General features: G+C 52.9%; 10 protein-coding genes across 10 annotated transcripts; 5 read left to right on the forward strand and 5 right to left on the reverse strand.

Moving 5' to 3' along the window:
* Window positions 1-179: 179 nt before the first annotated feature.
* Window positions 180-3,529, forward strand: RHO25_005374 (uncharacterized protein; the record flags this gene model as incomplete). Its single annotated transcript, XM_023596278.2, has 3 exons — window positions 180-743; window positions 797-2,419; window positions 2,474-3,529. 3 exons carry the CDS (start codon window positions 180-182, stop codon window positions 3,527-3,529), a joined length of 3,243 nt encoding a protein of 1,080 aa, XP_023457115.1.
* Window positions 3,530-4,475: 946 nt separating this feature from the next.
* RHO25_005375 (uncharacterized protein) lies at window positions 4,476-6,296 on the reverse strand (the record flags this gene model as incomplete). Its single annotated transcript, XM_023596279.2, has 1 exon — window positions 4,476-6,296. The coding sequence occupies one exon, from the start codon at window positions 6,294-6,296 to the stop codon at window positions 4,476-4,478; it is 1,821 nt and encodes a 606-aa protein (XP_023457116.1).
* Window positions 6,297-7,051: 755 nt separating this feature from the next.
* On the reverse strand, window positions 7,052-7,642 carry RHO25_005376 (uncharacterized protein; the record flags this gene model as incomplete). Its single annotated transcript, XM_023596280.2, has 1 exon — window positions 7,052-7,642. One exon carries the CDS (start codon window positions 7,640-7,642, stop codon window positions 7,052-7,054), a length of 591 nt encoding a protein of 196 aa, XP_023457998.1.
* Window positions 7,643-8,417: 775 nt separating this feature from the next.
* On the reverse strand, window positions 8,418-9,263 carry RPS5 (40S ribosomal uS7 domain-containing protein; the record flags this gene model as incomplete). The annotated part of the gene is made up of 3 exons (XM_023596281.2): window positions 8,418-8,735; window positions 8,831-9,014; window positions 9,124-9,263. 3 exons carry the CDS (start codon window positions 9,261-9,263, stop codon window positions 8,418-8,420), a joined length of 642 nt encoding a protein of 213 aa, XP_023458000.2.
* An 863-nt stretch (window positions 9,264-10,126) lies between these two features.
* Window positions 10,127-11,537, forward strand: RHO25_005378 (uncharacterized protein; the record flags this gene model as incomplete). Its single annotated transcript, XM_023596282.2, has 2 exons — window positions 10,127-10,192; window positions 10,242-11,537. The coding sequence occupies 2 exons, from the start codon at window positions 10,127-10,129 to the stop codon at window positions 11,535-11,537; spliced, it is 1,362 nt and encodes a 453-aa protein (XP_023457670.2).
* A 1,057-nt stretch (window positions 11,538-12,594) lies between these two features.
* Window positions 12,595-14,151, reverse strand: RHO25_005379 (uncharacterized protein; the record flags this gene model as incomplete). Its single annotated transcript, XM_023596283.2, has 2 exons — window positions 12,595-13,226; window positions 13,278-14,151. The coding sequence occupies 2 exons, from the start codon at window positions 14,149-14,151 to the stop codon at window positions 12,595-12,597; spliced, it is 1,506 nt and encodes a 501-aa protein (XP_023457669.1).
* Window positions 14,152-15,174: 1,023 nt separating this feature from the next.
* Window positions 15,175-17,098, reverse strand: RHO25_005380 (uncharacterized protein; the record flags this gene model as incomplete). The annotated part of the gene is made up of 2 exons (XM_065602638.1): window positions 15,175-16,463; window positions 16,513-17,098. 2 exons carry the CDS (start codon window positions 17,096-17,098, stop codon window positions 15,175-15,177), a joined length of 1,875 nt encoding a protein of 624 aa, XP_065458710.1.
* Window positions 17,099-19,618: 2,520 nt separating this feature from the next.
* Window positions 19,619-20,696, forward strand: RHO25_005381 (uncharacterized protein; the record flags this gene model as incomplete). Its single annotated transcript, XM_023596285.2, has 3 exons — window positions 19,619-19,872; window positions 19,919-20,388; window positions 20,449-20,696. The coding sequence occupies 3 exons, from the start codon at window positions 19,619-19,621 to the stop codon at window positions 20,694-20,696; spliced, it is 972 nt and encodes a 323-aa protein (XP_023456756.2).
* A 616-nt stretch (window positions 20,697-21,312) lies between these two features.
* Window positions 21,313-22,989, forward strand: RHO25_005382 (uncharacterized protein; the record flags this gene model as incomplete). The annotated part of the gene is made up of 1 exon (XM_023596286.1): window positions 21,313-22,989. The coding sequence occupies one exon, from the start codon at window positions 21,313-21,315 to the stop codon at window positions 22,987-22,989; it is 1,677 nt and encodes a 558-aa protein (XP_023457673.1).
* A 1,044-nt stretch (window positions 22,990-24,033) lies between these two features.
* On the forward strand, window positions 24,034-24,426 carry RHO25_005383 (uncharacterized protein; the record flags this gene model as incomplete). Its single annotated transcript, XM_065602639.1, has 1 exon — window positions 24,034-24,426. One exon carries the CDS (start codon window positions 24,034-24,036, stop codon window positions 24,424-24,426), a length of 393 nt encoding a protein of 130 aa, XP_065458711.1.
* Window positions 24,427-24,463: the final 37 nt, after the last annotated feature.

A 24,463-nucleotide genomic window follows, 5' to 3' on the forward strand; every position in this document is an offset into this window, starting at 1 on the left:
TAGCGTTGCGTGTTGTGCTTTTTCTGCCCCCAGTCCTCCCTTCACTTCTGCCTCGCCGGTTCCTCCCTCAGCGCGTACCCCCGGGGCTTATATTGTGTACCTGCGCCTGTTTCGACCAGCCTCTCCGACCGACATTCGTTCCTCCGCCCGCCGCTCGACGCGGTGTATGCACGTAGAACATGCATAAGATCTCCAACTTCGTGAGCACCGGCCATGCTCGCAGCGGCTTTCCTGGGATGGGCTTCACGAGAGGGCAGCCTCAGCACCCGCAACAGCAGCATCAACATGTCTCGCAGGAACACATGCTGAACATGGGCAAGCGGACGATGCCCGGTATGTCCGCGAGCCCAGGTCCTGGAATGCCGGGCCACCTCGTGAGCCTCTCCTTCAACGTGCCTTTCAACGCGAACCTGCCGGGGCCCGACAAGGACGACGTCCTATACAGCAGTACAGGTGCTTTTCAGAGATGGACACATCCGGACGGTGCGGCGGGAGACGTGCCCAACCACGCCCTGCCGGTCCACACGCGTAACGTGGAAACTCTGCGCAGCTTGTGTAAGCAGATAAGCGAGGGGAGCGGCGAGCGACTACATGCCACGGTCACGTCCTCCAAACCCAAGCCGATTCCAGGTATGCAGCGGGGTCCGCTCTCGGCTCTGGTCACGAATGTGTGCATTTCCGGTGAGGCTGAGGTCGTGCACAAGATGCGGGCGAAGATCTTGAACGAGACACCCATCACACTGGTGAGTATGGAACTACTTTGCACGGGCGAGTGGTGTGGCTGACAGGAAGATAGCGATGTGAGACTGTCGATATTGACCGCGAGATCGTGTTTCCTAAGGGACAGGAAGGAGCCCGAGCAGATATCCTGGAGCACATGGACCAGATTGCCGATCAGACGAAAGCAGACATTTTCCTCCTCGAGTCCAAGTCAAAGCGCAAGGACTCGGACTCGATCAGCTTTACTGGCAACATGGAGAAAAGCATGGACAACAGGCTGCGGATACAAATATATGGCGACAGCGAGAGCTCAGAGAATGCAAAGACGAGGCTGTTGATCATGATTGATCAGATGCTCCAGCGTCTAGTAGACGTCTTCCGGGTGGAATTGTCTCTTCACAACCTGATCTCAGGCCGGCAGAGGAGAAACATCAAACTGATCGAATCAGCTACGGGCGCTGCGATCTACTTCCCGCCGATGTTCCCAGCAGTGTTCGGCTACACGCCGCCAGGTTCCATCCCACTTCGCACCCGGGACGATATCATCATCACCGGCGATAGCATGGACAACATCTTGCAAGCTAAAAAGAGACTGAATGACTTGGTGCAGGGCACGAAGACCTTCGTGAAAGACGTACAGATCACAACGAGCAAGGTGGACAGCATTCTCCTGGAGCGTTTGGACAAGATCAGGAAGATCATCGAAGCGAACGGATCCTACGTTCTGCTGCCACCGCTTGGGAGCAGTAGCGGTCTTCTTCGCGTGCAGGCCACGGACATTTTGAATGTGGAGCGCACCGTCCGCGAGATTATGGGCCTGGCTGGACAGTTCTACAGTGCTTCATGGTGGGTCACACACCCGGATCCTTCCCAGCGTCAGCCGACGCCCTCGGACGTGCGATCCATGCTCCCGGATATCTGCATCAACAGCGGTGCCGAAATCACCTTCGAGAAGCTCAACTTCCACATCAATGGCAGCGATGACTCTGTCAAGGCCGCCATGTCCATTATCAATGTCCTGCCATTTGTCAAGAAGGCTCAATCGACTCTGCGAGTCAAAGTAGAGCTTGCCAACGAGCACAAGGAGTTCGTCAGCGGCAAGAAGAATGGTAAGATCAACAAGATCATGAGCCAAAGCAATGTTCAGATTGTCTTCGATGGCTTCAACGAGTACAACTTCTACATCGACGTCCGCGGAGCACAGTACGAAGCGACGAAGAATGGGTTGGACCTCGTTGAGCTGGAGATGCCGGCTTCGATCTCATTCCATGTTCCAGACCAGTACCACAAGCGCATCATTGGCATTGGTGGTCAGCACATCCAGCGCATCATGAAGAAGTATTCTGTCTTCGTCAAGTTCTCGAATGCCATGGATCGTGGAGGCATCGGCAAGGATGATGACGATATCAAGGTCGACAATGTCATCTGCAGAACCCCTGCACGCAATGCTGACAATCTGGAACTCGTCAAGCAAGAGATCATGGATATGGTGGAGAAGGTTGATGCAGAGTTTGTGTCTGAACAGGTTCCTGTGGACCGCCTCTATCACCGCGAGCTTGTCGCTCGGATGCAGGAGATTGAGGAGCTTGAGAAGAAGTGGAACTGCAAGATCACCTTTCCAGGCACTGAAGCTGCTAGCGACATTATCACAGTCAGTGGTCCTGAGTGGCAGGTCCCACAAGCTGTTGATGAGTTCTTGGTAAGAATCCAGTTCCTGTAGGTATGCACTGACAATGGCTAACCTTTCTTGCAGGGCATGGTGCCAGAGACTCATGAGATCGAGTTTCCGTCTTCCAAGGAGTTGCGTGACTTCCTGAGCTCGAACGAGTTCCGCAACGATACTGCGCAGAAGCTGAAGGACCAATACGTAGTAGAGGTTTCTGTCAACGAGCCGAAGAAAGGCAAAGAGGGCGACAAGGAGATCCTCTTCGAGCGCCTGGTACTCAACTACACGCGCAACAATGCCGGCGGACTCAAGGATGCCATTGACTTCCTCTTGCTCCCACTCATTGGTCGCGGTCTTGATCAAAAGGCCGTGAAGGGCGCGATCCCACGACCTAAGTCGGACTCTTTTGAAGACAATATGCCATATTTCGAGTCTAAGCTGCTGCAACGTGCTGAGCCCTCGGTCCAGGACTCCCCCACCCGGAGCACATTTGGTGAAGAGGGTGGGTCGCGCTCCATTTTTGACAAGCTCAGGAAGCCAAGCAGCATGGCATCTTTCACCTCTTTCATGGATCGTCGGAGAAAGACTGGGTCCAACTCTCCGGCCTCCATGTTCCTCCAAGGCTCCGGAAATGCATCCAAGGCTTCACTCGTCAGCATGGAATCCCGCGAATCTGGCTACCGCAACCCTTGGAACGATTCTGGCATCGACCTCGATCACGATCAACAGAATGGACACGCCCACGCTAACAGCTGGGGCTCTATTGGCGGCTCCTCTCGCCCCAATACCTCTTCGAACTCACTTTCTGGTGCATTTGAGACGAAGTTTCCTTTTGGCGTTAATGGTAACGCTTCAACGAGTTCACTTAACACACCCATGATACCCGGCCTCGGAGTGGTGCCCAGCTCTAGTGCCGTCGGTGCGCACGAGACCAAGTCTGCCAGTAACGGCGACGTGACACCCAAGTACGATGCTCAAGCCGATGGCTCGGCCTTGAGTAGCGGGAAGGGTCCCTCAACGTTGTCCGATGCTCCGCAACCACCGATCTCGCGCCCGGCGTCGACCAGTGCTGGTGCTACAAAGACCGCCACCGCGAGTACCACCCCTTCTGGATACCCGGCCCCTATCGGGCCTCCGCGATGAAATTCTTGCAAAGTTGTTGTTGAGAAAGCAATACACGAACTACTACTTACCACACTTGCTGTTTGGGGCGTTTTCTGCTGCTTTTTAACTTTTTGATATTGTTGTTTTTCTGTTTTTGCAACCAAATACCCATGTGCGACGTATACGGGAGAAAAGAAAAAAGCTATGCTTGATATGGAATGCTGTTGAAAGTATGTTGTGCAAGCGAGCGATATGATAAGGCGAAAGAAGAAATATGAAAGTCGGGTCGGGAATCTTTGTCTGTGCTGCTGCTGCTGTCGTCGTCGTCGCTATGATTGGCATGAAGGAGAAATTGCGAGGATATACCACTTTGCGTGTTGTTGTCTGATGGGTTTTGATTTTTCGGCGGGCGGCGGCAAGGAGGGTGAGGAGTTTTTTGTCTTTTCAGGTGGTTGTTGTTGTTTTCGCTTTCTGTCTGGGAGATGATGGGAATGACGATCGCGGTGGGTACATCTTCTCCTGGGCAGATGACGAGATGAGAGGGTTCGCACTCCTGGCAGCGGAGGAAGTGAGGTCGCTGTAGCATTTGCTAGCGATGTAACTTTCGCGACTTAGGGATTGTGGTCCTCTTTTTGATGACGATGGAAGCAACAACAATTACAATAACACATGCAGACAGTGGATAGACAAACGGACGCATCTTACCTTTTGAACTGACAGATCATTTTTCAATTCACGTTCTTGGATGTCCGGAGGAGAACATTGGCACCCAAGGATCTTGACTTCTGTTTCTCTGCTGAATCTGTTTCTATTTTCTGCTCTATCATGAAACTCACACTCACATGCTGACTGGTATCATCACTTCATGTCTTCCTCCTCGTCACCCATCAAGCACTCCTTCCCTCAACGCCGCGCTAAAAACAAAATTGTCATCCAGTAATGTAATGCTGCTATATGTACAGACACTTAGTCCCCTTAGTCCCACTCATGAGCTGCTGGGTTTGGTGTTTCTGTTCAGAGATAAATGCCCAGGGCCATGTTCATGATGCTTGCCGAGTTGTTCTTCAGGCACCCCGCCAGGCAGGTCTGCGGTGGAGACGTGCGTTTGCTCGCCTGAGGCTACTGTTGGGGAGCTACTCTGGCCTGTCTCGTTGCCCTGAGGTCGTTGGTCGACCCACAGAGGCTTTTTATCGGATGTGCCATCCGTTGTAGCAGACGAGGTGATTTCATTTCGGACGCTGTCTTGGGTGGGTGCACTTCTTGTGTTTGTTGAAGAGGTTGCAGGAATGTTGTTCGCGCTGCTATGAGCTGAAGCGGTGCTTGGGTTCTTCGAAACATCTTTACTCTGACTGACATCGGCTGCAGTAGTCTCGTGCAAGGCTTTGCCATCAGGACCAACACTTTGAACTGTCTCGCGCTCGTCCTTGACATCATCCTTGTCGCTGTTTGGATCCGTCTTCATACTGCTAGCGCGGCTGATGTCTGCACTTGCCGAGTCTGCTTCTCGCAAGCCTAGCTTCTTCTCAATGTCATTTGAGTGTTTATCATTTCCGCCCTTCCAGTCAGCGGGCCGGGCTTGAGGAATGCTTTCCGTTGATCCGGATGGCTCTGTCACTGTCACAGCAGGTTTATTCTCCAGGTCGACTGCCTTCCACACAACTTGGATTTTGTCAAAGCACTTCGTCCCCTTTCGTGAGGAACCTTTGATACCGTCCATGGCGTCGAAGTCAATGGTGAACACACCACTGTCATCAGGCTTGCCATCTTGCTCAGGCCCGTTGCCTTCAAAGAAGGTGTTGAACCAGACGTGAGCCACAGACGTGACCATTGTAAATCCACCATACTTGCTCTTGTTTCGTCTTTCGAAGTCCACGTTGACATCGGAGCTAGGCAGGACGATCCTCTCCTTTGGAACGAAGACCACATCTCCACCGCTTCGATCGTCGTCATCAGGTTTTCTCTCAACGACTTCCTCGGCCTTCTCTGCTTGTTTTACTTGTTTGCCAGCGTCTGCAGCAGTTTCGGCCTTCTTCTTGCCCATGAGTTCCATAGCGACGTCTGCGAATCCGGTATCCTTTCTGATTTCCCCACGTATTGTCTTCCGCTCATCCTTGTGGAAGGTGTGAAAGCACTTGATAATCTTGCCTTCGTCCACGTATCCCTCGATGCCAATTTTGACGCCATCCCTCAAACCCCAAACGTGCAGCTCCACGATCTCAGTCGGTCGGTCGACGTATGGCTTCTTCCCGCTGTTCGTCCATCGCTCCACATACATGAGAGTCCTGATCTGACTGGGTATACTGATTCCATTTCCGAAGCCAGGGCGCATCCGTCGATCTGTAAACCTCTTCATTGCATCTTCTCGAGCCCATCCCTCCTCACTGATCAGGTACGAGCAGGAGATGGTACCACTGCGACCCTTTCCAGCCTTGCAATGCACAACAGCAACTCTGCCCTCCTTCTCTTTGTCTTTGAGCCACTGCTTCATGCTCCCCATAATCAGCGGCACGAGCGCAAAGGGCGGCGGATGGTGATCGGGCCATGGGTAATGCCGGATTCTGCCATAGACCTCTTCATCGGGATAGCCAGTGCCCTCTGCACGGAACTCCCAAATCGACCAGTTCTCCTTGTGCTTGGAGTCCAAGAACTTCACAAGGTCCTTGAGTGGGTTGCGGTATGCGAGTTGCGGATATGTGCCCGAGGGCCCGGAAGTTGCAATGATGTTGTCGGTGACATAGCACAGATCCAGCCCGGCTTCGTCGTGTCGCGCACGCGGACTGGCCACGATCTGGCGGAGAAGGTCCATGCTATACTGTAGTACAGCGGTCCAGTACAGTGTCAGCACGACATGTTCCAGCGGCTTAAAGAAAGTCGAGTTGCACTGAGGCTATGCAGGAACACCAGGACCCTGGTCGATGACGTTGAATTCGGTGAAGGCGAGCGGCGAGCTGCAGCAACTTCGCTTCCAGCCAAGCTCCGCATTTCTTCTTCTCTACACTTCGAATCTACACTTTTCTTCCATGCGCCATGACCTAGTTGGAGCACGATTGTTTGCACAGCCTCGTGATCTGCGAAGAACCGACCCAGCAATTGATACAAGTCCTGCAACCCATTCCAGCGTCCTGGACGCCACAGACATCAGTCGATCAGCCTAGACGGACATGTTCACTTGCCAGCGAACACAGCCTCTCAGACCAGCAGATTATTCGCGTGGTTGGAAATAGCTGCCGGAACTGAGCATTCAGAACAGAACAAATTAAACAGGAGCGGCTCGATTCGATAACACATACATTACACACAGTTCTTACTTGCACGGTGGTATCTATATTTTTCTTTTTATGTCTGCTTCGATCCTCTAACGTCTTTCCTTTGCAATGCTTCCATTTCGCTCATGCTGATTTTACATGAAAATTTAGTCGAGACCTAGGACCATCTCGCAAGACGCTCTCCCAATTGCCCACATAGATCAAACAATGCATTCCAAAGTGTGGAGCACCACACATTACTCGGAACCCGCCGAGCACAGCATGCCCTATGCCCTCCTACACTCTTAAAATATTCTCAAGCCAAGGGATGTCGCTTCCTCCTCTTGAATATTGAATACATCACAACCAATCCAACAAGCATCGCAGCAGCAACCGATCCTGAGACAATTCCCGCTATTTGTCCCGCCCGCGTGTTTGTATTTTGACCTGCTTGAGCCATCGGATCGTCTGTCTTCATAGCACCTGTTGTTGAAGAAGTCATGCTTTGCGAGTGTGATTTGTCCGACATGGTGCTGGTCGTGAACGTTGTCAAAGAGTCACTCGAAGTTGAAATCCCAAGCACGATGTCTGTGCCGGTCGATGTTATCGTATATGAGGCCTCGGTGGCTGACGCTGTGGGATTGGAGCTGGTCCATTTGCCGTCATCATATGTTTGTGTTGATGACCAGCTGGGCGTTGATTCTGCTTGTGTAGCTTGCGGCGATGAAGCAGCAGGTTGAGGTGTCGTTGCAGCAGCATCGACAAGAGTCTGTTGTTGCTGTTGCTGATTCGAAGTAGGTGCAGTCTGCTGCGCCTGAGATGTCTGCTCAGCTTGCGTCGTCGACTGAGCCTGGTTCGCAGTCGACTTCTCCCGGGTAGCGAGATACGGTACATCGTTGTCCTGCATGATCGTTCAATTTGGGGTCGTGGTGGCAGTGATGAGTGGTAATCTGGTGCACGGCCAGGCAATATGAGAGAAAGATTGTCAACAATGTAGAGAGAAAGCAGCAGGACATGGCGATAATTGCACATGTCTGGTTGTTTGATTGACTTCATCAAATTCTCTGTTTTGGGACTGGGTTGGAGGTAATTGTGTGGTGAAGCTTAATGTGCGACATGAGCCATAACTTAAACTTCGGTATGAAGGTTAGGTGTCATTGGCAATTTCTGGAAGACGAGCTGCGTGATGAGACTGGAGATGAGTCGGGTCATGTGCTTGGATGTGTAGTTGCGTGGATGGAATAGTTCTAGCTTTCGTGTTCGGAGGCGAATGGCATCTGGGATATCCCTAGAGCATGAGCACTGATCAATTTATGTCGGAGTAGTGTCAGTAGTAACAACTGTGGTGCATGCCATCTCTTTTGTGGTACTCATTCATACAACGCTTTGTCACATTATTCCTTCGTCTGTGGGCAATCATGTGCATTTCCCGTAACATCAAGTCAAGGTAGTCGCTTTCGAGGTTTTGATTGAAGTCTACGGCTCCATTCGCTTCACATCTGTGCGAAAAAGGGAACAGCAGCGACTACCATTTCTGTTCACTGTGTCCATCCACCTGCGCCAGACCGTAGCCAGCGAGCACCGCAGAGCCAAGTCATGTCTAGCAGGCCACCCAAACACCTCCGATGCAAAACCACAGACCAGGTCGATATCGTAAGACGGTACATTCCAATTCTCTCCATCTATCGGTTGGACTTGGCCACACGCTCCAACTCATCCTTCTTCTTGATGGCGTAGCTGTTGCTGCTACCCTTGGCAGCGTTGATGAGCTCTTCCGCCAAGCACTCAGCAATGGACTTGATGTTGCGGAAAGCAGCCTCGCGGGCACCGATGGTGAGGAGGGCGATGGCCTGGTTGACACGGCGGAGAGGAGACACATCGACGGCTTGACGACGGACGGTACCAGCGCTTCCAATACGGGTCGAGTCTTCGCGAGGACCGCAGTTGACAATGGCGTCAACGGCGATCTGGATTGGGTTCTGGTCGGTCATGATGTGGATCTAGATATAATCCGTTAGTGATCCCGTTCTCGGAGGTATTTCGTGAACTCCGTGCGCGATGCACCGCATGTTCGCAGATGTGTGGTATGACGTACGATTTCGAAAGCGTGAGCAACGATGCGCACAGCCATGAGCTTCTTTCCGTTGTTGCGGCCGTTCATCATGAGCGAGTTGGTGAGGCGCTCAATGATGGGGCATTGTGCCTTGCGGAAGCGCTTCACAGCGTATCGGCCAGCCGAGTGGGAGATGTAGACTGGCTGTCTGATCTGAATGTAATCGCTGTGATGTCCCTGTCAGCTTCTCTTCTGCTGTTGCCCATTGCCCCATCGCATCACCCATTCCGCATGGCGTGTGCGTGTGCGTGTGCGGAGGTGTTTGTCCGACGTACGTGAGGGAGATGTCGCGGATCTCGACATCCTCGTAGCTCCACTTGTTGAAGAGCTTGGTCTGCCCGATGTTCTCGACAACATCCTTGGGGAGGACATTGTAGTTTGGCGACTGCTCGACCTCAACCTCGCCGTCAGACATCTTTGCGGTATTCGACTGCTCCGGGGGGCGTGATGCTGCGAGAAGGAACGTCTGCGAGACTGTCGTATTAGTATGTGTGGTCGCTGTCGTGTCGGGGATTGCGCTGTGTGCTCACCGGCAGAGAGTGCGCTGGGTGTTGGATGCCTTCTCGTCGGGTGAACAGTAGCAGTAATCGGAAGTGTGGTCTTGTCGAATTGAGTGTTCGCGCCAAGCCGCACAAACTGGAACTGCACGTGACCGGCACTTCGCAACTCCGGAAAGTCACACTCACGTCCACGAATTCAGATCCCGCGAGGACGTCACAGTCATCCTGCAATCATTGCGAAAGAGTCCGCGGCGTAAGAATGGGTCTTCTACAGTCTCGCATGAGGCTCAGCGAGTTTGAAGTGCAGATCTCGCCTGTCACACCGTGAACGACGAGTGGCCTTCCAACACTCATGCATTAAGATATAGTGCCGTCACTACAATGACAAGAAGCACAGTATGAACAGCAGCGTGATATTGCGGTGGTACTGGGAGCTGGAATCACCGGAGCAGCGATATGAATGTCGCTTCGCGAACCGCAGCGATGAGATCTGCTGAAACTCTGCTGCAGCGAATTTGCCTTTGCACCAACTGTTACTCTCTCATGCAGACATCTCTAATGCCACATTCCATGGAGGTTCTATTGGCTGTGAATGTCTCTTGCCTTGCAAGATCATGCAACTGCCGAGTCTGTGCAAAAGCGGCCGTGGCAAGGACCGAGCTACAACGTTGACAAGGGGCCATGGCAATCGATCATCGGAAGGATGTGGTATGGACCGCTTTCCTATCAAGACTTCACTTCATCAGAAAATCCTCTGGACACGACATTATCAGCGAGAATGGCAGAAAAATCGGCAGCTGCATCATCCTTGGCGGAGCGCCGTGGCCCGCTCAACGTTGTGATTGTGAGGCATAAGACTAGACCACGAGCAGCGGAAGCTGACGGCACCTTAGATTGGAGGAAGCATTGCCAGCCTTATGGTCGCCTTCCTGCTGAAGAAGAAAGGACACAACATTACAATTTTGGAGCAGTCAACCACTTCCGTACGAGAAGGCACAGCAGCCGGCGTGGGTCTTGCATTGCACGTCAGGACTTTTTTCGAGGATGAGCTCGGAATCGACGGAAACGCTCTAGGAATCCTGCACAAGGGCTTCGAAGTGCTGGACCAGAACCTCAATGTCAAAGCCTTCATCCCTAAGCCAACTCGTGTCACAAGCTGGGATTGTGCCTACTATCAGCTGCGAGCCAAGTTCGATGGACTCAAAAGCAGTTATGTCAAAGATGCAGAAATGATCGTGACCAAAGGCACAGCAATATACGAAGTAGGCAAGAAAGTTCTCAAAGTCGAGCCAGAGGGGAACGGCATGGCGACCGTTGTCGAGGACATCGCCACGGGAAAGTCGCAGCGCTATTATAGCGATATAATCATCGCAGCCGATGGCGCGAACAGCAGCATCCGACGGCAACTAAATCCCAATCTTGCACGCGAAGAACCAGGCTACGTGCTCTGGCGCGGCACAGTCAGAACGGGCGACCTCCCCTCTGACACCCGCGCCGCGTTCGAGAATCGCGCTCTCGTCTGGGCAGGCACATACACTTACGCCATCACCTACACGATTCCTGGTGATGACGGATCTCTCGAGCCCGGCCACGGCCATATCAACTTCGTCTGGTACACTTGGCCTACGCACTCCAGCGCAGACGACATCTTAACCGACACCACGGGTCACCGCCACCGCAGCACAGTCCCGAAAGGCAAATTACGTCCCGAGATCTGGAAAGCCCAAGTCGAAATCGCCAAAAATGTCCTCCCGACAAAACTCTACGAACTCGTCTGTCTCATCGAGACCCCCTTCGTCACCAAAGTCACATCAATGTGCGCCCCCAAAGCAGCATATTTCGACAACAAAGTCTTCCTCATCGGCGATGCTCTCACTCAAGCTCAGCCGAACAATGGCCAAGGAGCGAATCTCGCGGCGTTTGCGGCGAAAGGTTTGGCAGAAGCTATCGGCAAAGTAGGTGATCCTGCACCAGTTGCAAGCAAGAAAGGCCAAGCTTCGCCATTTGTCGATGCAGGGAAAATTGCAAAATGGGAACGAACCGTTCTCGCAACCAATGAAGTCGTCCGGGTGGATTCAGTCGCATTTGGAAGTCGGTATTTGCACACTCGGTTCTGGACTTTTTGGAGGTATCTTCGCGTGTGGTTGTTTAGGTGGTGGTATAAGAAATTGCTTTGTAGGATGGAGTGAGTACGCGCAATTTGCTGGCTGTGGGCGTCGTCTCGAGATTTGCGGGCGTTGTTGGGACGTGTCAAAATGTGGGTGCAATGTACGAAAGTGTGTGGAACTACTATTTTGTACACTGTTTGTCCGGTCTAGACAAAACTTCAACGAGATCTCTCAGATGTTTGGAGGTCCTCATAGTGGACTGTATCTATCTCGAGCCTGGTAGAATTGACATCAGATTATCCCAGCAGCTCACTTTTTGTCTACTACATACGTGTATTCACCCGAACCCCGTACGGAGAATCCCAACCCTCTCCTTCCCGCTCGGCTCTTTCGGTGCCAAGGGTCAAGTCACAACACCACGCTGTACCTCTCAGTGTTCTCCCTCCATCTCACATCCACAAGGATTATGCCGAAGGAGAAACAAAAAATCACAGCCAAGAAGACCCAAGAATCCAGGAACGCGGAGAGCCGAAGCCGCGCACTTCGATTTTATAATAATAAGCAGATACAAGGGGCACGAGTACGTATTGCTGACATTCCCTGTTGTGCCTGACCTGAACAGCAACAGATGGCCGTATCCGTAGCCGCACCTGTACGGTGAAGCACGCCGTACCACCGACTCAAATCGCCGGGCGTCGGAGTGTTGGAGCAAAGCTGCGGGTTGCCTTGCAGAGAGCGGTCAGAGTCAGCAAGATGCCATGCATCTTTGCACATGATGCTGTGCGAGTGAGCGACAGTGGGGCAACAACCCGTTCAATTGGGAAGTCAGAGTCGTGAAGCGGGTGGGAGAGGCGATGAACTGAAATTGTAGAGATGATTGGGGTCTCATATAGAGCAAATGGCATTTCATCTTTCTATCTCACACGCAGTAAAAGGCAATTGAAACATGAACGCTTCCATTCCATTCCATGCAAACACGCCGATGAAAGTCAAGGCCCGCAAGCCAAGTAAAAGAGGTACTTTTCAGTAAAGTCCTGCTGGTGGTGTCACAAGTATTTTGTGATGGGTATCGAGTGACGGTACAAGTGCCGTCAAGTTGACCAAGAGTCCAAGGTAGTGAGGGAGCTATCGTCCTACGCTAGATAGCTATACTGTTTGCCGCATTGTCAAGTTTGGCGAGTAGTACAGCAAGTCCAGAGTCAGAGGTCGAAGAGGCGGAGGCGGAGGCAGAGCAAGAGAAGAAAGTTGGTGACGTGGCGAGTAATTCAATCGGGTCACGCCTCGGCAGACTTGTGACTGGATAGGCATTGACCTGGTTGAAGTTGAAGTTGACTGGCTGACGGTAGCCATTGATGTTCAGCTTGCTGAAGTTCTCCTCGGGAATAGCAGCGAGATTGACCTGCTGCTGCTCGGGTTGAGGCTGCGGAATCTGAAGTTGCGATGCGTCGAAGTTCAGAAAGTCCGGCTTCATATCCTGCTGAGGCTGTGGTTGTGGTTGAGGCGCTTGATTTGGCTGAGGAGTCGGGACAGGTGGTTGTTGCTGAGCCTGCTGCTGTTGCTGTGCTCGGGACTTGATTTGTGAGTTGATCAAGGACGACGGATCATTGCTGATGTCGTTGATGAATGGTGTGAAAGCAGGGTGACGGAGCAAAGTCTCGATGAGGCCACGATAGCGCTCGTTCTCCTGCATCAAAGCCTGGTTTTCTTGACGGAGAGTGTTGCTCTCCTGAGTCTTCATGGCAACTTCGCCTTCGAGTTGACCGATGTATTCTGTGACAATATTAGCGGGAGTACGGGTTTTCGAGTGTCTGTAAGTCTTACCCTTTCTGCGTGACCGGAATGCACGAGCGGACACTTTGTTCCTCAGCTGTCGGCGCTCCTTACTCGAAAGCTTCTTGCCTTCATCCGATGCGAGAAGACGCTCATCCTCGTCCATCTCCTCCTCATCCTTCTTCATGCGGGCAATGTGGGGAAGCACATCAGAAGGCGAGCCACCGTCCTCGGAGGTGCCAGCATTGTTGTTCTGACGCATTTGGTTGAGAAGTCGGGAAATCGACTCCTCCACGTGAGGCTCGGTGACATGAGAAGCGCGCTTGCCATGTTGCGAAGAGCCTTGGCTGGGCTGTGCAGTGTTGGCAGCTTGGCGGTATTGGGCCTGCTGCGCTTGCAGTTTCATCTGTCTCTGCTGGAGAGCTTGAGCCTGGGCAGCTTTCTGCATGGCGGCCTGTTGCGCTTGCTGCGAGTGCATGCCAGGCCACAAACGGCCAACATTGCTCGCTGGCTCCTGGCCTCCAATGCTGTTTGGATCAACAAAGTTTGCGGATGGTGAATCGGTCGGGTAGAACATGGATTGCTGTGAGTTGAAGTCCATTGTCATCTCGGAGTCCATGTCGAGGCCGGAGTTCCAGCCAAAGCCGGAGTTGAAGTCGGTGTCGATTCCTGAGTTGAAGCCGTCGAACATGCCAGGTTGCGGCATGTTCGCAAGGCTGCCTACAGGGAGGCCAACTTGCTGTTTGAATTGGCCATAGTCGTGACTGGGTCCATTGAATTGCTGCTGTTCCTCCTTGTCGAACGGCGACATGACATCGGCGCGCGACGTCGAGGCAGTGGTGGGCGAAGCGCCGTTTGTGCCGCTGAAGTCGAAGAAGCTGTCCATGTCGAGTTGTTCGGTCTTCAATTGAGGCCTGCTCGTCATGGCAGATGGTGCTTCGGTGGCCTCAGGTAATGCTTGTTGTGGTGCCTTATCAGCGGCGGGCAGGCGCAGACGGTGGGTCGAATGGGTCGTTACGAGCGACTGGATGATTGCGATGGTGGTTTCGAGGGCGTTTCAGCGGGTTGGTGGTATGTGAGAGTGGTGAGAGGACAGACAGAGGGTGTTTGTTGGGTGGGCAAGGCTCCTGTTCTGCGACTTGCTGCGCCCCTTCGTATGCGGCCTGGCGTGCCGGAGAGTGCTGAGGAGTGCCGATCCTCCGTGACGACGGCCAATTGCAGGGCAGCTCCCGCCCGGGAAGGCGCCGCCGTCTCACCAAACGGTTGCTATTTCGCGCTCGTCAAGAGCACATGGCAGCGTCAGCCAATGCGCATTTTTCTTGTCGCACTGCACGCCAACAACCCCCACTGCGAGCCCTGTCGTCGCAGCGCTGTGCACTTCAAATTCTCACAAAACCAGCCTGTCTGGACACTCCTGTGACGTGGGCGGCCGCAGTTTCAGCTGCTCCCTCTCAGACGTCTCGAACGCCGACATCATCAGCAAAATCTGACATCGGCACGGGTGGGACCACTGGACCCGACGTCCTCCATAGGCATGGCCAGCGTCAACTTTCGCACCAATTCCGCCCACCTAGGTTGTGACTGCCATCAACAGCTCGACCACCGGCCGCGGAACTTCCACCATGCCGTGTGGCCCGAATGGCTCAAGCCACACTGCAACAGAAGTCTGAAAGTCTTGGAACGTGCTCTGCCACTGCTGGAGCTTGAGCTCTGCATGGCGTTGGCCTAGGCAGGGCTTGTCATTGCACGACTCCATACCTCCCTGAACATCATCATCACTATCATTCGCGACGAGGCGCTAGACTGATCAACGTTGTTCGCAACGGGAGCGGTGATACAGTGAATTGACATTGTTGCAGACAGCTGACAGCCGGCAGCGCGAGGAGCATGCCGGGAGAACATTTATCACCTGGAACTGAGTCAACTCCAAAGCATAGCTGACGTTCTTCTACATGAGGTCGGCACCGAACGATCCGGCACTGGCGAGCCCTAAGCCACCCGCAAGGAAAAGGGCATACGCCAGACCTCCTTGCTCTGCAATTCCGCTTGCCTCATCAGGCATGAGCGAAGCCGCTCGTCGTGTCCGTCTTTTAGAACCTTTCCTCGAAGAAGAGCGTGCGCGAGTCCTCGACGACGAACGTGCGGAAGTGGACCGCAAATTACGCCTCGGGCTCAGGCCAGCGTCGGCCTCAGCTCCAAAGCTTCGAGTTATTCTTCGGTCATTTCCACGCTGGACCCGAGACTTTCGAAGCGTTTCCCCGTCGTCGTTGGCAGTCCTCCCCTGAGCATCGACTAGATCCTTCACGCGACGGATCTTGCCTTCGATGCTCTCAGCAATGTCAAGATTCGAGTCACTGGCCAGCCGCTGGGCTTTGTCAAGTCCTCTCCGCGTAGCTGTGACAAGGCCAGATGTAACAGAAGCCTGAGCTTGATTCATTACTTCCATGCCTTTCGTAAATCCTTCGTCTGCAGCATCTCGTACAACCTCGGCTACATGCTCTGCCACCACAAGAGCATCGTCCAGCCAGGGCATGAGACTGCACTGCAACATGCTCCGCGCATTGGTATCACAGATCACCGAGAACATACACACACCAGCCGTGGAGAAAATGACATCCCAGCCCAATGCGTTGATCCACGGATGGTCGCCCAGTATACCAAACACACGGAATGTCGAATCCTTGAACACGTTGTACTTTGCATCGTGCCACGGCTGCAACAGAGCTAAGTGTGTCCACCGCCACAAATTGCCTGGACTCGCCTCTTGAAAGCACTGCCACCAGGAGTGGAGATGTAGCAGCAAGGATAAAATACCAACAATAGCCCAGGACCACCCGACCACTCTCGCCCGACGTTTGGTCTCGATGTGGTCTTCTGAAAGAGGATGCATCTCCAGAGCCAGATCAAAATTGAGAACCACTGGCGATACCAGGGAGACGACTAACAGCAAACTTCGGCCGAGTGCGAATGTGCTCTGCCATGCTTCCCGAGTGGAGGATCCAGAATTCTCGAGCTTCGTGAGTATCCATGGCAGGGCCACGAGGGCTGTTGACTGGAGGAGAGCGACTGCTACGATCAAGACTGGTTTCACAAAGCGTCTTGGCTTTGTTTCCCCTCTGCTCGAAGGTACCAGTAGGATGAGCGCCATGAAAAGGGCCTGAACAGCAGCCAAGCTGAAGTGGTACGCTAGCAAGATGCAAGACGCAGCAAAGCTGGCGCCAAGGTCAAGACCAGCACCTGAAACTGTCAGCTTACCGTATACATGCATCAGGCGCGGCATTCTTACATTTGGCAGAAGCGTACAGCGACCAGGCCAAAAAGCCCATATACCACTGCCGGGTCCAGTAGCTCCTTCGGCCTTCATCGATCAGCAGCTTGAAGTAGTCGAAGACTGACGCATTGGACTTCCAGTCTGGCGAGATCCAGGATACACTATCGACCACAGAGTCCGGCAGTTGTCCATAAGTCGACTTGTAGATGCGATATCTCCAAGATGTCTCATCCACTGGAAGGGAATCCAATATGCCGTTCTCTCGGAACGTGTCCGTTGCCTCGTGCCATGCCTGTGTGACTGCCAGCTCCACAAGCTTCAGACGGCGATACTCCCAGCGAAGGATGTTGACAATGACGAAGCTGGCGATCGAGAAGGCGAGCAGTCCGTGGATCACGCCCCAACGCCGAAGTCCACGTCCGCGCCGTGCTTGACGATAGAAGTGGATGAAGGTACCAGCGACTTTCCAACCGCTGGCTAAGAGGAGTGAGTAGAGTGCAAGAGTGAGGAAGGAATCCCAATTGGCAGATCCGGTCCTGAAGACAGGGTCGTCGAGCAGGACACGCAGAGCCTGAGCGACTGCTCCGCTGTAGTCGATCATGTTTGGTGCCTTGTCTCGCTGGCTTCGTTCATCGCGGCTTGCGCATGGTGTCACTTCTTACCTAGATATTCGTGTTTGCGCATTTAGATTGTGGAATGTTTTTGATGCAAGGCATTTTTGCATCATCGCGTAGGACTTCATCTCCATGATACGGCCAAGCACATTGATCACATCTCACGTCGTATCGCATCGCATCGTGTACTGCGAAGTAACACTGCTACTCCCACAGCGCTGAATGTACATTGTACAGCACAGGCGCATCACCAAAGAATCTCACGTAACGCACCTTGCTTAGCTTCTTTCTCCATCTGTCGTCCACCATCCCAAAACAGGTACCGCACGAGCAGACACGAACGCGCTCCCGGAGTCTCCGTCATCAACCAACACACCTCCGTTCTAAACTATTCTGAAGCATAGCGCCAAAGTCTGTCCTGTCGCCCCGTTGAGTTAATAAGTGACAGTTGGCAGCATAGCATGGAATTTACGGCAGTATTAGCAGGGTCATGCCCTCTTGTCTTCACTGAATCAAGGTATGTGACTTTGACGGTCTCTTGCTAGAGGGTACTGCCATTAGCGTCAGCGTTGGGTTGGACCACTGCTGGCCTGGCGATGGGTGTTTGATGGCATGGAGAGTTTTTTTCTCTGGTGTTGTTTTTGGTTGGTGGGGATGAAGCTATTTCAGGTGGACCATGGGATGGGTGAACGTTGGTGCGCTCGTGGGAAGGAGAGAGGGAGGGTTTTTGGGCTTCTGCGGACGGGAAGGAAGGAAGCGTGGCGGGTGGAGGCAGTTGCCGTGTTGGCTGCGTGGTTGATCGACAGAGAGGCAGGTGTGCTACGACACCGACTTTGACAACGTTGATATTCTTCTACGCACATTAGGATGTCGTGCGCTTGCTGCTGCACACCTGTATCGCCTCATGGCGCAGCTACATTCAGCGATGAGTGGATAGCCCCACCGACCTCGACTCTCCGCCGCGCATCTTCAGACTCGCCCAGTCCCTAGGCATTTCTCCGCCCACGTCTTCCTCGAATACTCCGGCAGGCGTTTTCGATGCCTACAGCTCCCGCCCCGCCGGCGCAGAGCATGCAGAGCTTCTCGACGTGTTCGGCTACGTGGGCGTCCGCTGGCACAGTAGCCATGCCACCTCTGTATCGTGGACGCAGCACGCAGCGGACTTCTCTTTCGGTTCCGCACCCCACCTTCGCTCCTACGTTGAGTCGCAGCGACCACTACTTCCAGTCATGGCGACTGAGTTGAACCCTCCAATCCAGTAGCTACAGCCTTCTCGATCACTGGTCTTGTCACCGGCACAGCGTTACAATCGTGCGCGTGCTCGAGCCGAGGCCGTGGAAGCAGATGAGCTAGTTATCATGCTGGGGCGGTTCGTTTACATTTCTCTTCTGACAGCGGCGATGGAGCTGAGTTTCCGCCTGTTAGCAATGCCTATAGCACACCAGCAGTAGTTACCTGTCAAGATTCTCCGAGTGACTAAGGGTAGGTTGTGCGTCAGCGAACATATCCACAAGCTGGGTACCTGGCGCCAGAGCATTGCAGCAGGCTCAAAGATACGTGGACCGAAGCGGGATATCTGAACGCTCAATAATGGGGCTCGAATGAAGCCACGACGATGCAACAGCACATGATCATTAGCGCGGTGGGTAGATGGTCGTCATCGGATATGTCTTCAAGGGGCACAGCAACGCTCCACAATAATTAGCGACTCCAGATCATCCAGCTGGAGATGAACCGCGCGCTGAGCGAAGAGCATATAAGCGCCATCACACGTCAACTAATGCACTACACCGATATTGTCACGATCTGGTTATATGAAGCGTTTGTTGACGAGCTACCGTCGAACAGATTTACAGTATCGACTTGGACCACAGAGCTTGATTTAACCTCGCCTCTTCGCGAGCAAACAAACATTCTCTCAAATTTTAATCGAACGTTCCACGCTACCTCTTGACAGTCCAAAGCAGCGGTTTGACATTGGACACTGATTTGAGATCTAGGTGTCCATTGCAGGAGCCGAGCTTCAGTTATCAAGCGGATGTGCTACAAGGGCAAGCATCAGTCTGATCTGCCCAGCATAACCAGCAACGAGCGCCAATAGCCAAAATCTGACGACTCGTATCACCGCCAAATCCCATGTCCAGCATTCATCGGTAGAGCATCGGGCCTCATTTTCACAACGACAATTTCCCCGCGAATGCCTGATCGCTGCAGCAATAGCGGAATCCGATCGGCAGCTGCGAACAAGAGACCTGGTCACGCCTACTGCACTATACTGTATGAGGAAAGGCAGCCCAAGACATGACATGGATGCCGGAACGCGACCACATAATGCGAGCGTCACTTTTGAAGAAAGTCTTGGTGCATCAGCACGAGTTCATGGAGTTCTCGACAAGTTCTGCTGTGTATGCGTTATGCAGTTTTCATCAGCTCTGTTTGGGAGCTTCAATGGGCTCTTTCGCATACTTTGGGCCACCGTTAGCTGCTTCTCCGCCGCTGTCCTACTCATGACAGTGATGACTGATCGCTATGCGATATCATCCGAGCCCTGGACAATTTCAACACAGCAAACTCCTTTGGTCGATACGGCAAAGCCATTGAAGAAAGCAGTAGAGGTGGTAGTTGCAAGCCAGAAAGACGACAACACTACCTGGCTCGATGCATTCGCAGACTGGCCGAGAGCGATATACGTAACTGATGACCCTCAAGCGGCACTAAAGGTGCCCATCAACAAAGGTCGAGAGGGGATGGTATATTTGAGGTGCGTGCAGGGATTTTCAATAAGTTCCAGAGCTAATTGTTTGCAGCTATATCATCGACCACTACGACGAATTGCCAACTGTCGCCATCTTCTCTCACTCGAAGCGCTACCAATGGCACAACGATGATCCTCTATACGATGGTCTTTCTGTCCTATCTCGGCTGAATCTTTCCCACGTCGAGGCACAAGGCTACACCAACCTTCGTTGCGTGTGGTCGTTAGGCTGCCCGAGTGAGATTCATCCTTGGGTAGAAGCTGAAGCGCCACCTCCGGAGTCTGATCCGGAATCCAACAGTGCCCGCGCGGGATCGTTCTACAAGGCCGCTTTCCAGCAGATTTTCCCGGATACTACTGTTCCGGAAACCGTGGGAGCACCTTGCTGTGCGCAGTTTGCAGTGACTGCTGCGAAGATTCAGGAAAGGCCTAAGGCCGACTATGAGCGGATTCGGGATTGGTTGTTGGAGACGCCTTTGAATGATAATTTGAGTGGGAGGATACTGGAATATATGTGGCATAGTAAGTCTGACGTTGCGCTTATTGCCTCATACGATCCTGTTTGAGCTGATATGTTCGTAGTCATCTTTGGCCAAGAAGCAGTTCACTGTCCCGATCCCGAGGAGTGCTACTGTAAGCTCTATGGTATCTGCGGAGTGCCCTGTGATGTGTTTGGCCAGTGCAAAGGGGTTTTCACTATGCCGTCGTATTCGACATTGCCTGATGGCTGGCCCGACTATGGCTGGGAAAAGGAATGGCAGAACGCGACGGAGATCAGGAGGAACTTTGAAAAGGCCTTTGGGCTTTCTGGAAACACTCCGGAGTCTTGAGGACGTAACGAGCGGTCTTCGAAAAAGTGTCTGCTTTTTACTGAATCGCACCCCAATTGTCCGTCTGGTCGCCGCGTTCCGGCCTCTTGCATGACACGCTGAAGTGAGCGCACTAAAATTTTCTTACATTGAGAACCCAGGGTCATGTTATCGAGAGGATTGCCCTCAATGCGGCTGGCCAGCACATCGCTTCCCCACTGTTCAAGCGGCGCTCATATGAGACAAGCTAGCTCCGCCAGCTTGGAGATCTTATTCACTCAACCCCACCTCACTTCAGCTTGCGGAAGGACTTTTGGTGACACTCAAGCTAGGACGAGCTTGTGCGAGACACTCAGTTGCATGCTGGTAAGGATGAAGCACATGCAAATTCGACGTTGCACAAGCTTGCAACTTCACTTGTTGCGCAGACGAAGAGCACAAAACCGAACCATTTCCCCCGTGTTTGATATCTTCAAACTTCCCACTCTCACCCAACACATCCACGACAGCTACATCATCCATTGATATCAATCATCTCAGGTCCCGACCAACACTTGCTTTCACACGCTGGGTGTGTCACCCGCGCGGCGACCTCGCGGCTTACAGTTCAGCACCAAATCCTTTCCAACATTGGATCATGGGCTTTATTGAGTTCCACCGTGGCAAGCTCTGCGTGGGCATACGCAGAGCCGACTCCCTCAGAGTTTGGGCCAAGCCGCAGTTTGAGGACGGTGGCGCAATCGTTCAGGACGACGACGACACCATTGTACCAGACCTCTTCAAGTTCAAGGTGCTGGAGGGGCAACGCCGTGAGCCCATGCTGTCAGAGGTCATCTGGCTTCCTCACTTCAATCCTCTCTACTTCGATGCGGACGACAAGAAGTCAAGAGAAAAGAAGCAAATGCAATTCATCGGGGATGCATGGAAGTATCTCGATGAGAATGATCCAGAGGAGGTTCGTCGGATGGAGCAGGAGCTGGAGCAGCCTGAATATCGCAAGTGGCAGACTTGGTTTGATGAGGCAAAGGTCTTCAAGCGAAGGCAACTGAGGAACAGACAGGGCAGGAGGAACAGACGCGTTCAACAAGCTCAAGATATTGCACAAGTGGTTGGCGGAGGGGCGGACGAGATCGAGGTCAATTCTGACAGCTCTGGCGTAGACTCTACTTTCGGGGATGACACGGCACCTGTGCGTGCGAGGAAGAAACGCACGCGGGGAGTGAGTGCGGATATGCCACCACCATCTCTCTCCAACGGACGCAGAGGCGGCGGAGATGATTCAAGTGGGCCAGCAAAGAAGCGTGCTAAGCCCAAGCCGAAGCCGAAAAAGGGCAAGAACCCTGCAGGCCACGATGGTGGCGACGACAACGAACCTCTCGTTTCTGGAGGACTGCCGCCAGGGATTCATCACTTCGCGAACACTGGCCGCGATTTCATGATGGAAGGAGTAGAGGAATTTAGCTCCGCATCTGGCGAGCATTCAAACAACGGAGTTGGATTGCGGTCGTGGCAATCGTCTGGACAGCCCACTCCAGATGTAGAGTTCGACTTCAATGATCTGACTAACTTCATGGACTTCTCTACTCCGGAGGCTCCTCAGAGCCGCGCCCATACTCCATCGGGCAACACTGGCAGTAAGCTGTTCGTGACGCCTATCCAGACGCTTGGGACGTCCGGCCATCAGAGTGCATCGCCCTCTCGGGGCCCACGGTCTACGATTAGTTCCCACTCCAACCATAGCAACGGTCTTTCTGGCTATGGAGCTCGCCTAAACCCTCAGGGAACAGCCTCGCGAAGCAGTCCCAGCAACAAAAACAGGCCCAACGGCCACTTGCAGTCTCCCGCTCGCCACTTCCAGCGTGCAGGCTCAATGATGAGCGACGTTGATCGCAGAAATTGTGGCATGACGGATGCTGATGCGATGGAACGTGCAGTGAAAGCTTCCAAGGATCACGACGAGTTGATCCGTCGCCAAAGACTTGAGAGCCTTGCACGAGCCGAGCAGCAACAGACAGCCAACCAGGATCCGCCTCTTGACGAACATCAAGCTCAAGAGGCAGTATCGCACCCAGAGCGCGAAGCTGAGTCACAGCCACCCGGCCAAGAACCAACTGTTGGCAGTAGCCAACCCGAGGCAGCACAGCAAACGGAGCGCGAAGCTGATCAGCAGCAACCCAATCAAAATCCGCCTGCTGGCGACAATGAAGCCGAAGCAGCACAGCCCGAAGTGCAAGAACCTCCAGCTGGACCAGAAGAGCCAAATGCGGCCGCTGCTGATGAATCCGACGATGAGGACTTGACCGGAGACGACTGAATCTTCGGTGGCCATCTAGCTCACGACACAAGCATCACAATTTGAGGACGATGCCTTGAGGCAATGACCCGATTGACCACAACATCAGGATCACTATTCGGACCCTAAGACGGCAGAGTCTTCTGCTTCTCATATTCACGTTTGGCATGGCGCGATCGAAACCAGCACGACGCGCGGTACACCAGAACGACACAACACACCACAACAGACTCATTCTCACTTCAAGCTCGGAGACCTAATTTGTATACCAAGAACTAAAAGCCTAAGACTGGATCAAACATCACCACTTTTCTCTAACATTTGACATAAAATCGAGGCACGGCAATATCGACAAAGATATCATGATAGATGGAGACAGCAAGCCTTAATGACTTTTCTTAAACCTCTTTCCCCAATGATCTCACCATACCGTGAGAGTGATTGCTCTCCTTTTTCGAACCACTGATCGACCACAGCTTCGTGAGATTATGAGTACATTGACATCAGCAAAAAATCTCGCCCCATCTTGCACTGACTGTCTGAATTTTCCAGATCTCGAAACTTCCAGCTCCACCCCTAGAATGACAATCACAACAGCTCGCTCCGTTCTTTCTCTTCCCGACCTCATTGTTTCGATAGTTCCTCCCCAGTCGACCTCATATGATTCTCATGAACGCATCCACAACCTACAAGATGCCAAAGTCCATACCCACTCACCCGAGAAATTTGACCAAACTTCAACAGCTCAACCAAGCCGTCGCTCGCCACGAGAAGATTTGGGAAAACATACATCACAATCATGCCCTGCCAATCCTTCACATAAATATCGGAGACTTTCGATGTACGACCATGGCGTACACAAGAGCTTGGGCTCGGGAAGAAGTGTTATGAGACGAGGCGTTGAACAGGGAGAAGCAGAGTCTGATGTTGACGCTGAAAGTCGTGAAAAGAAACGACAACAAGAAGAGAAAGAGGAAGAGAAGTGGGAGGAAAGTAAATGCAAGAGAGCAACACGCAACAAGGCATGGCCATGACGAAGATGAATTGCTAAAAATAACGAGAGAAATGCGACAAACACAAATCGGAGCCGATGATGAAGCTGGATTTTCGCATAATGATGCAGATCGAGAGGGACAAAGTCCGCAAGTAAACAGCCATCAAGCCACGCAAAGCCAGCCTGCAGTATCACAAAAACATGCAGCGACAGGGCGGTGTCGATTCTGCGAATTCTTTCAGAACTTGGAGACTTTGGAATTAGAGCAGCAGATTCCCTCGCTCATCGCGGAGAGCGAGACCACTGCCCAGCAAGCAGAAGTTTTGAGCAAGGAAGCGAAGGAAGAGATTCAGGAAGCATGCAGCGGAGAGAACGAAGAAGAAATCAATGTGGGAATCGTCCAGCCGCAATCGCTATCAGATATCAGTAGTGAAGGGAAAGAGTACCCGAGCGCACACGAATAGAACATGGAATGGCTGGAGTGGTCGAAGAAGTGTCAAG

This window comes from Cercospora beticola, chromosome 3 (genome assembly GCF_033473495.1).
Source record: "Cercospora beticola chromosome 3, complete sequence".
Lineage (NCBI taxonomy): Eukaryota > Fungi > Ascomycota > Dothideomycetes > Mycosphaerellales > Mycosphaerellaceae > Cercospora > Cercospora beticola.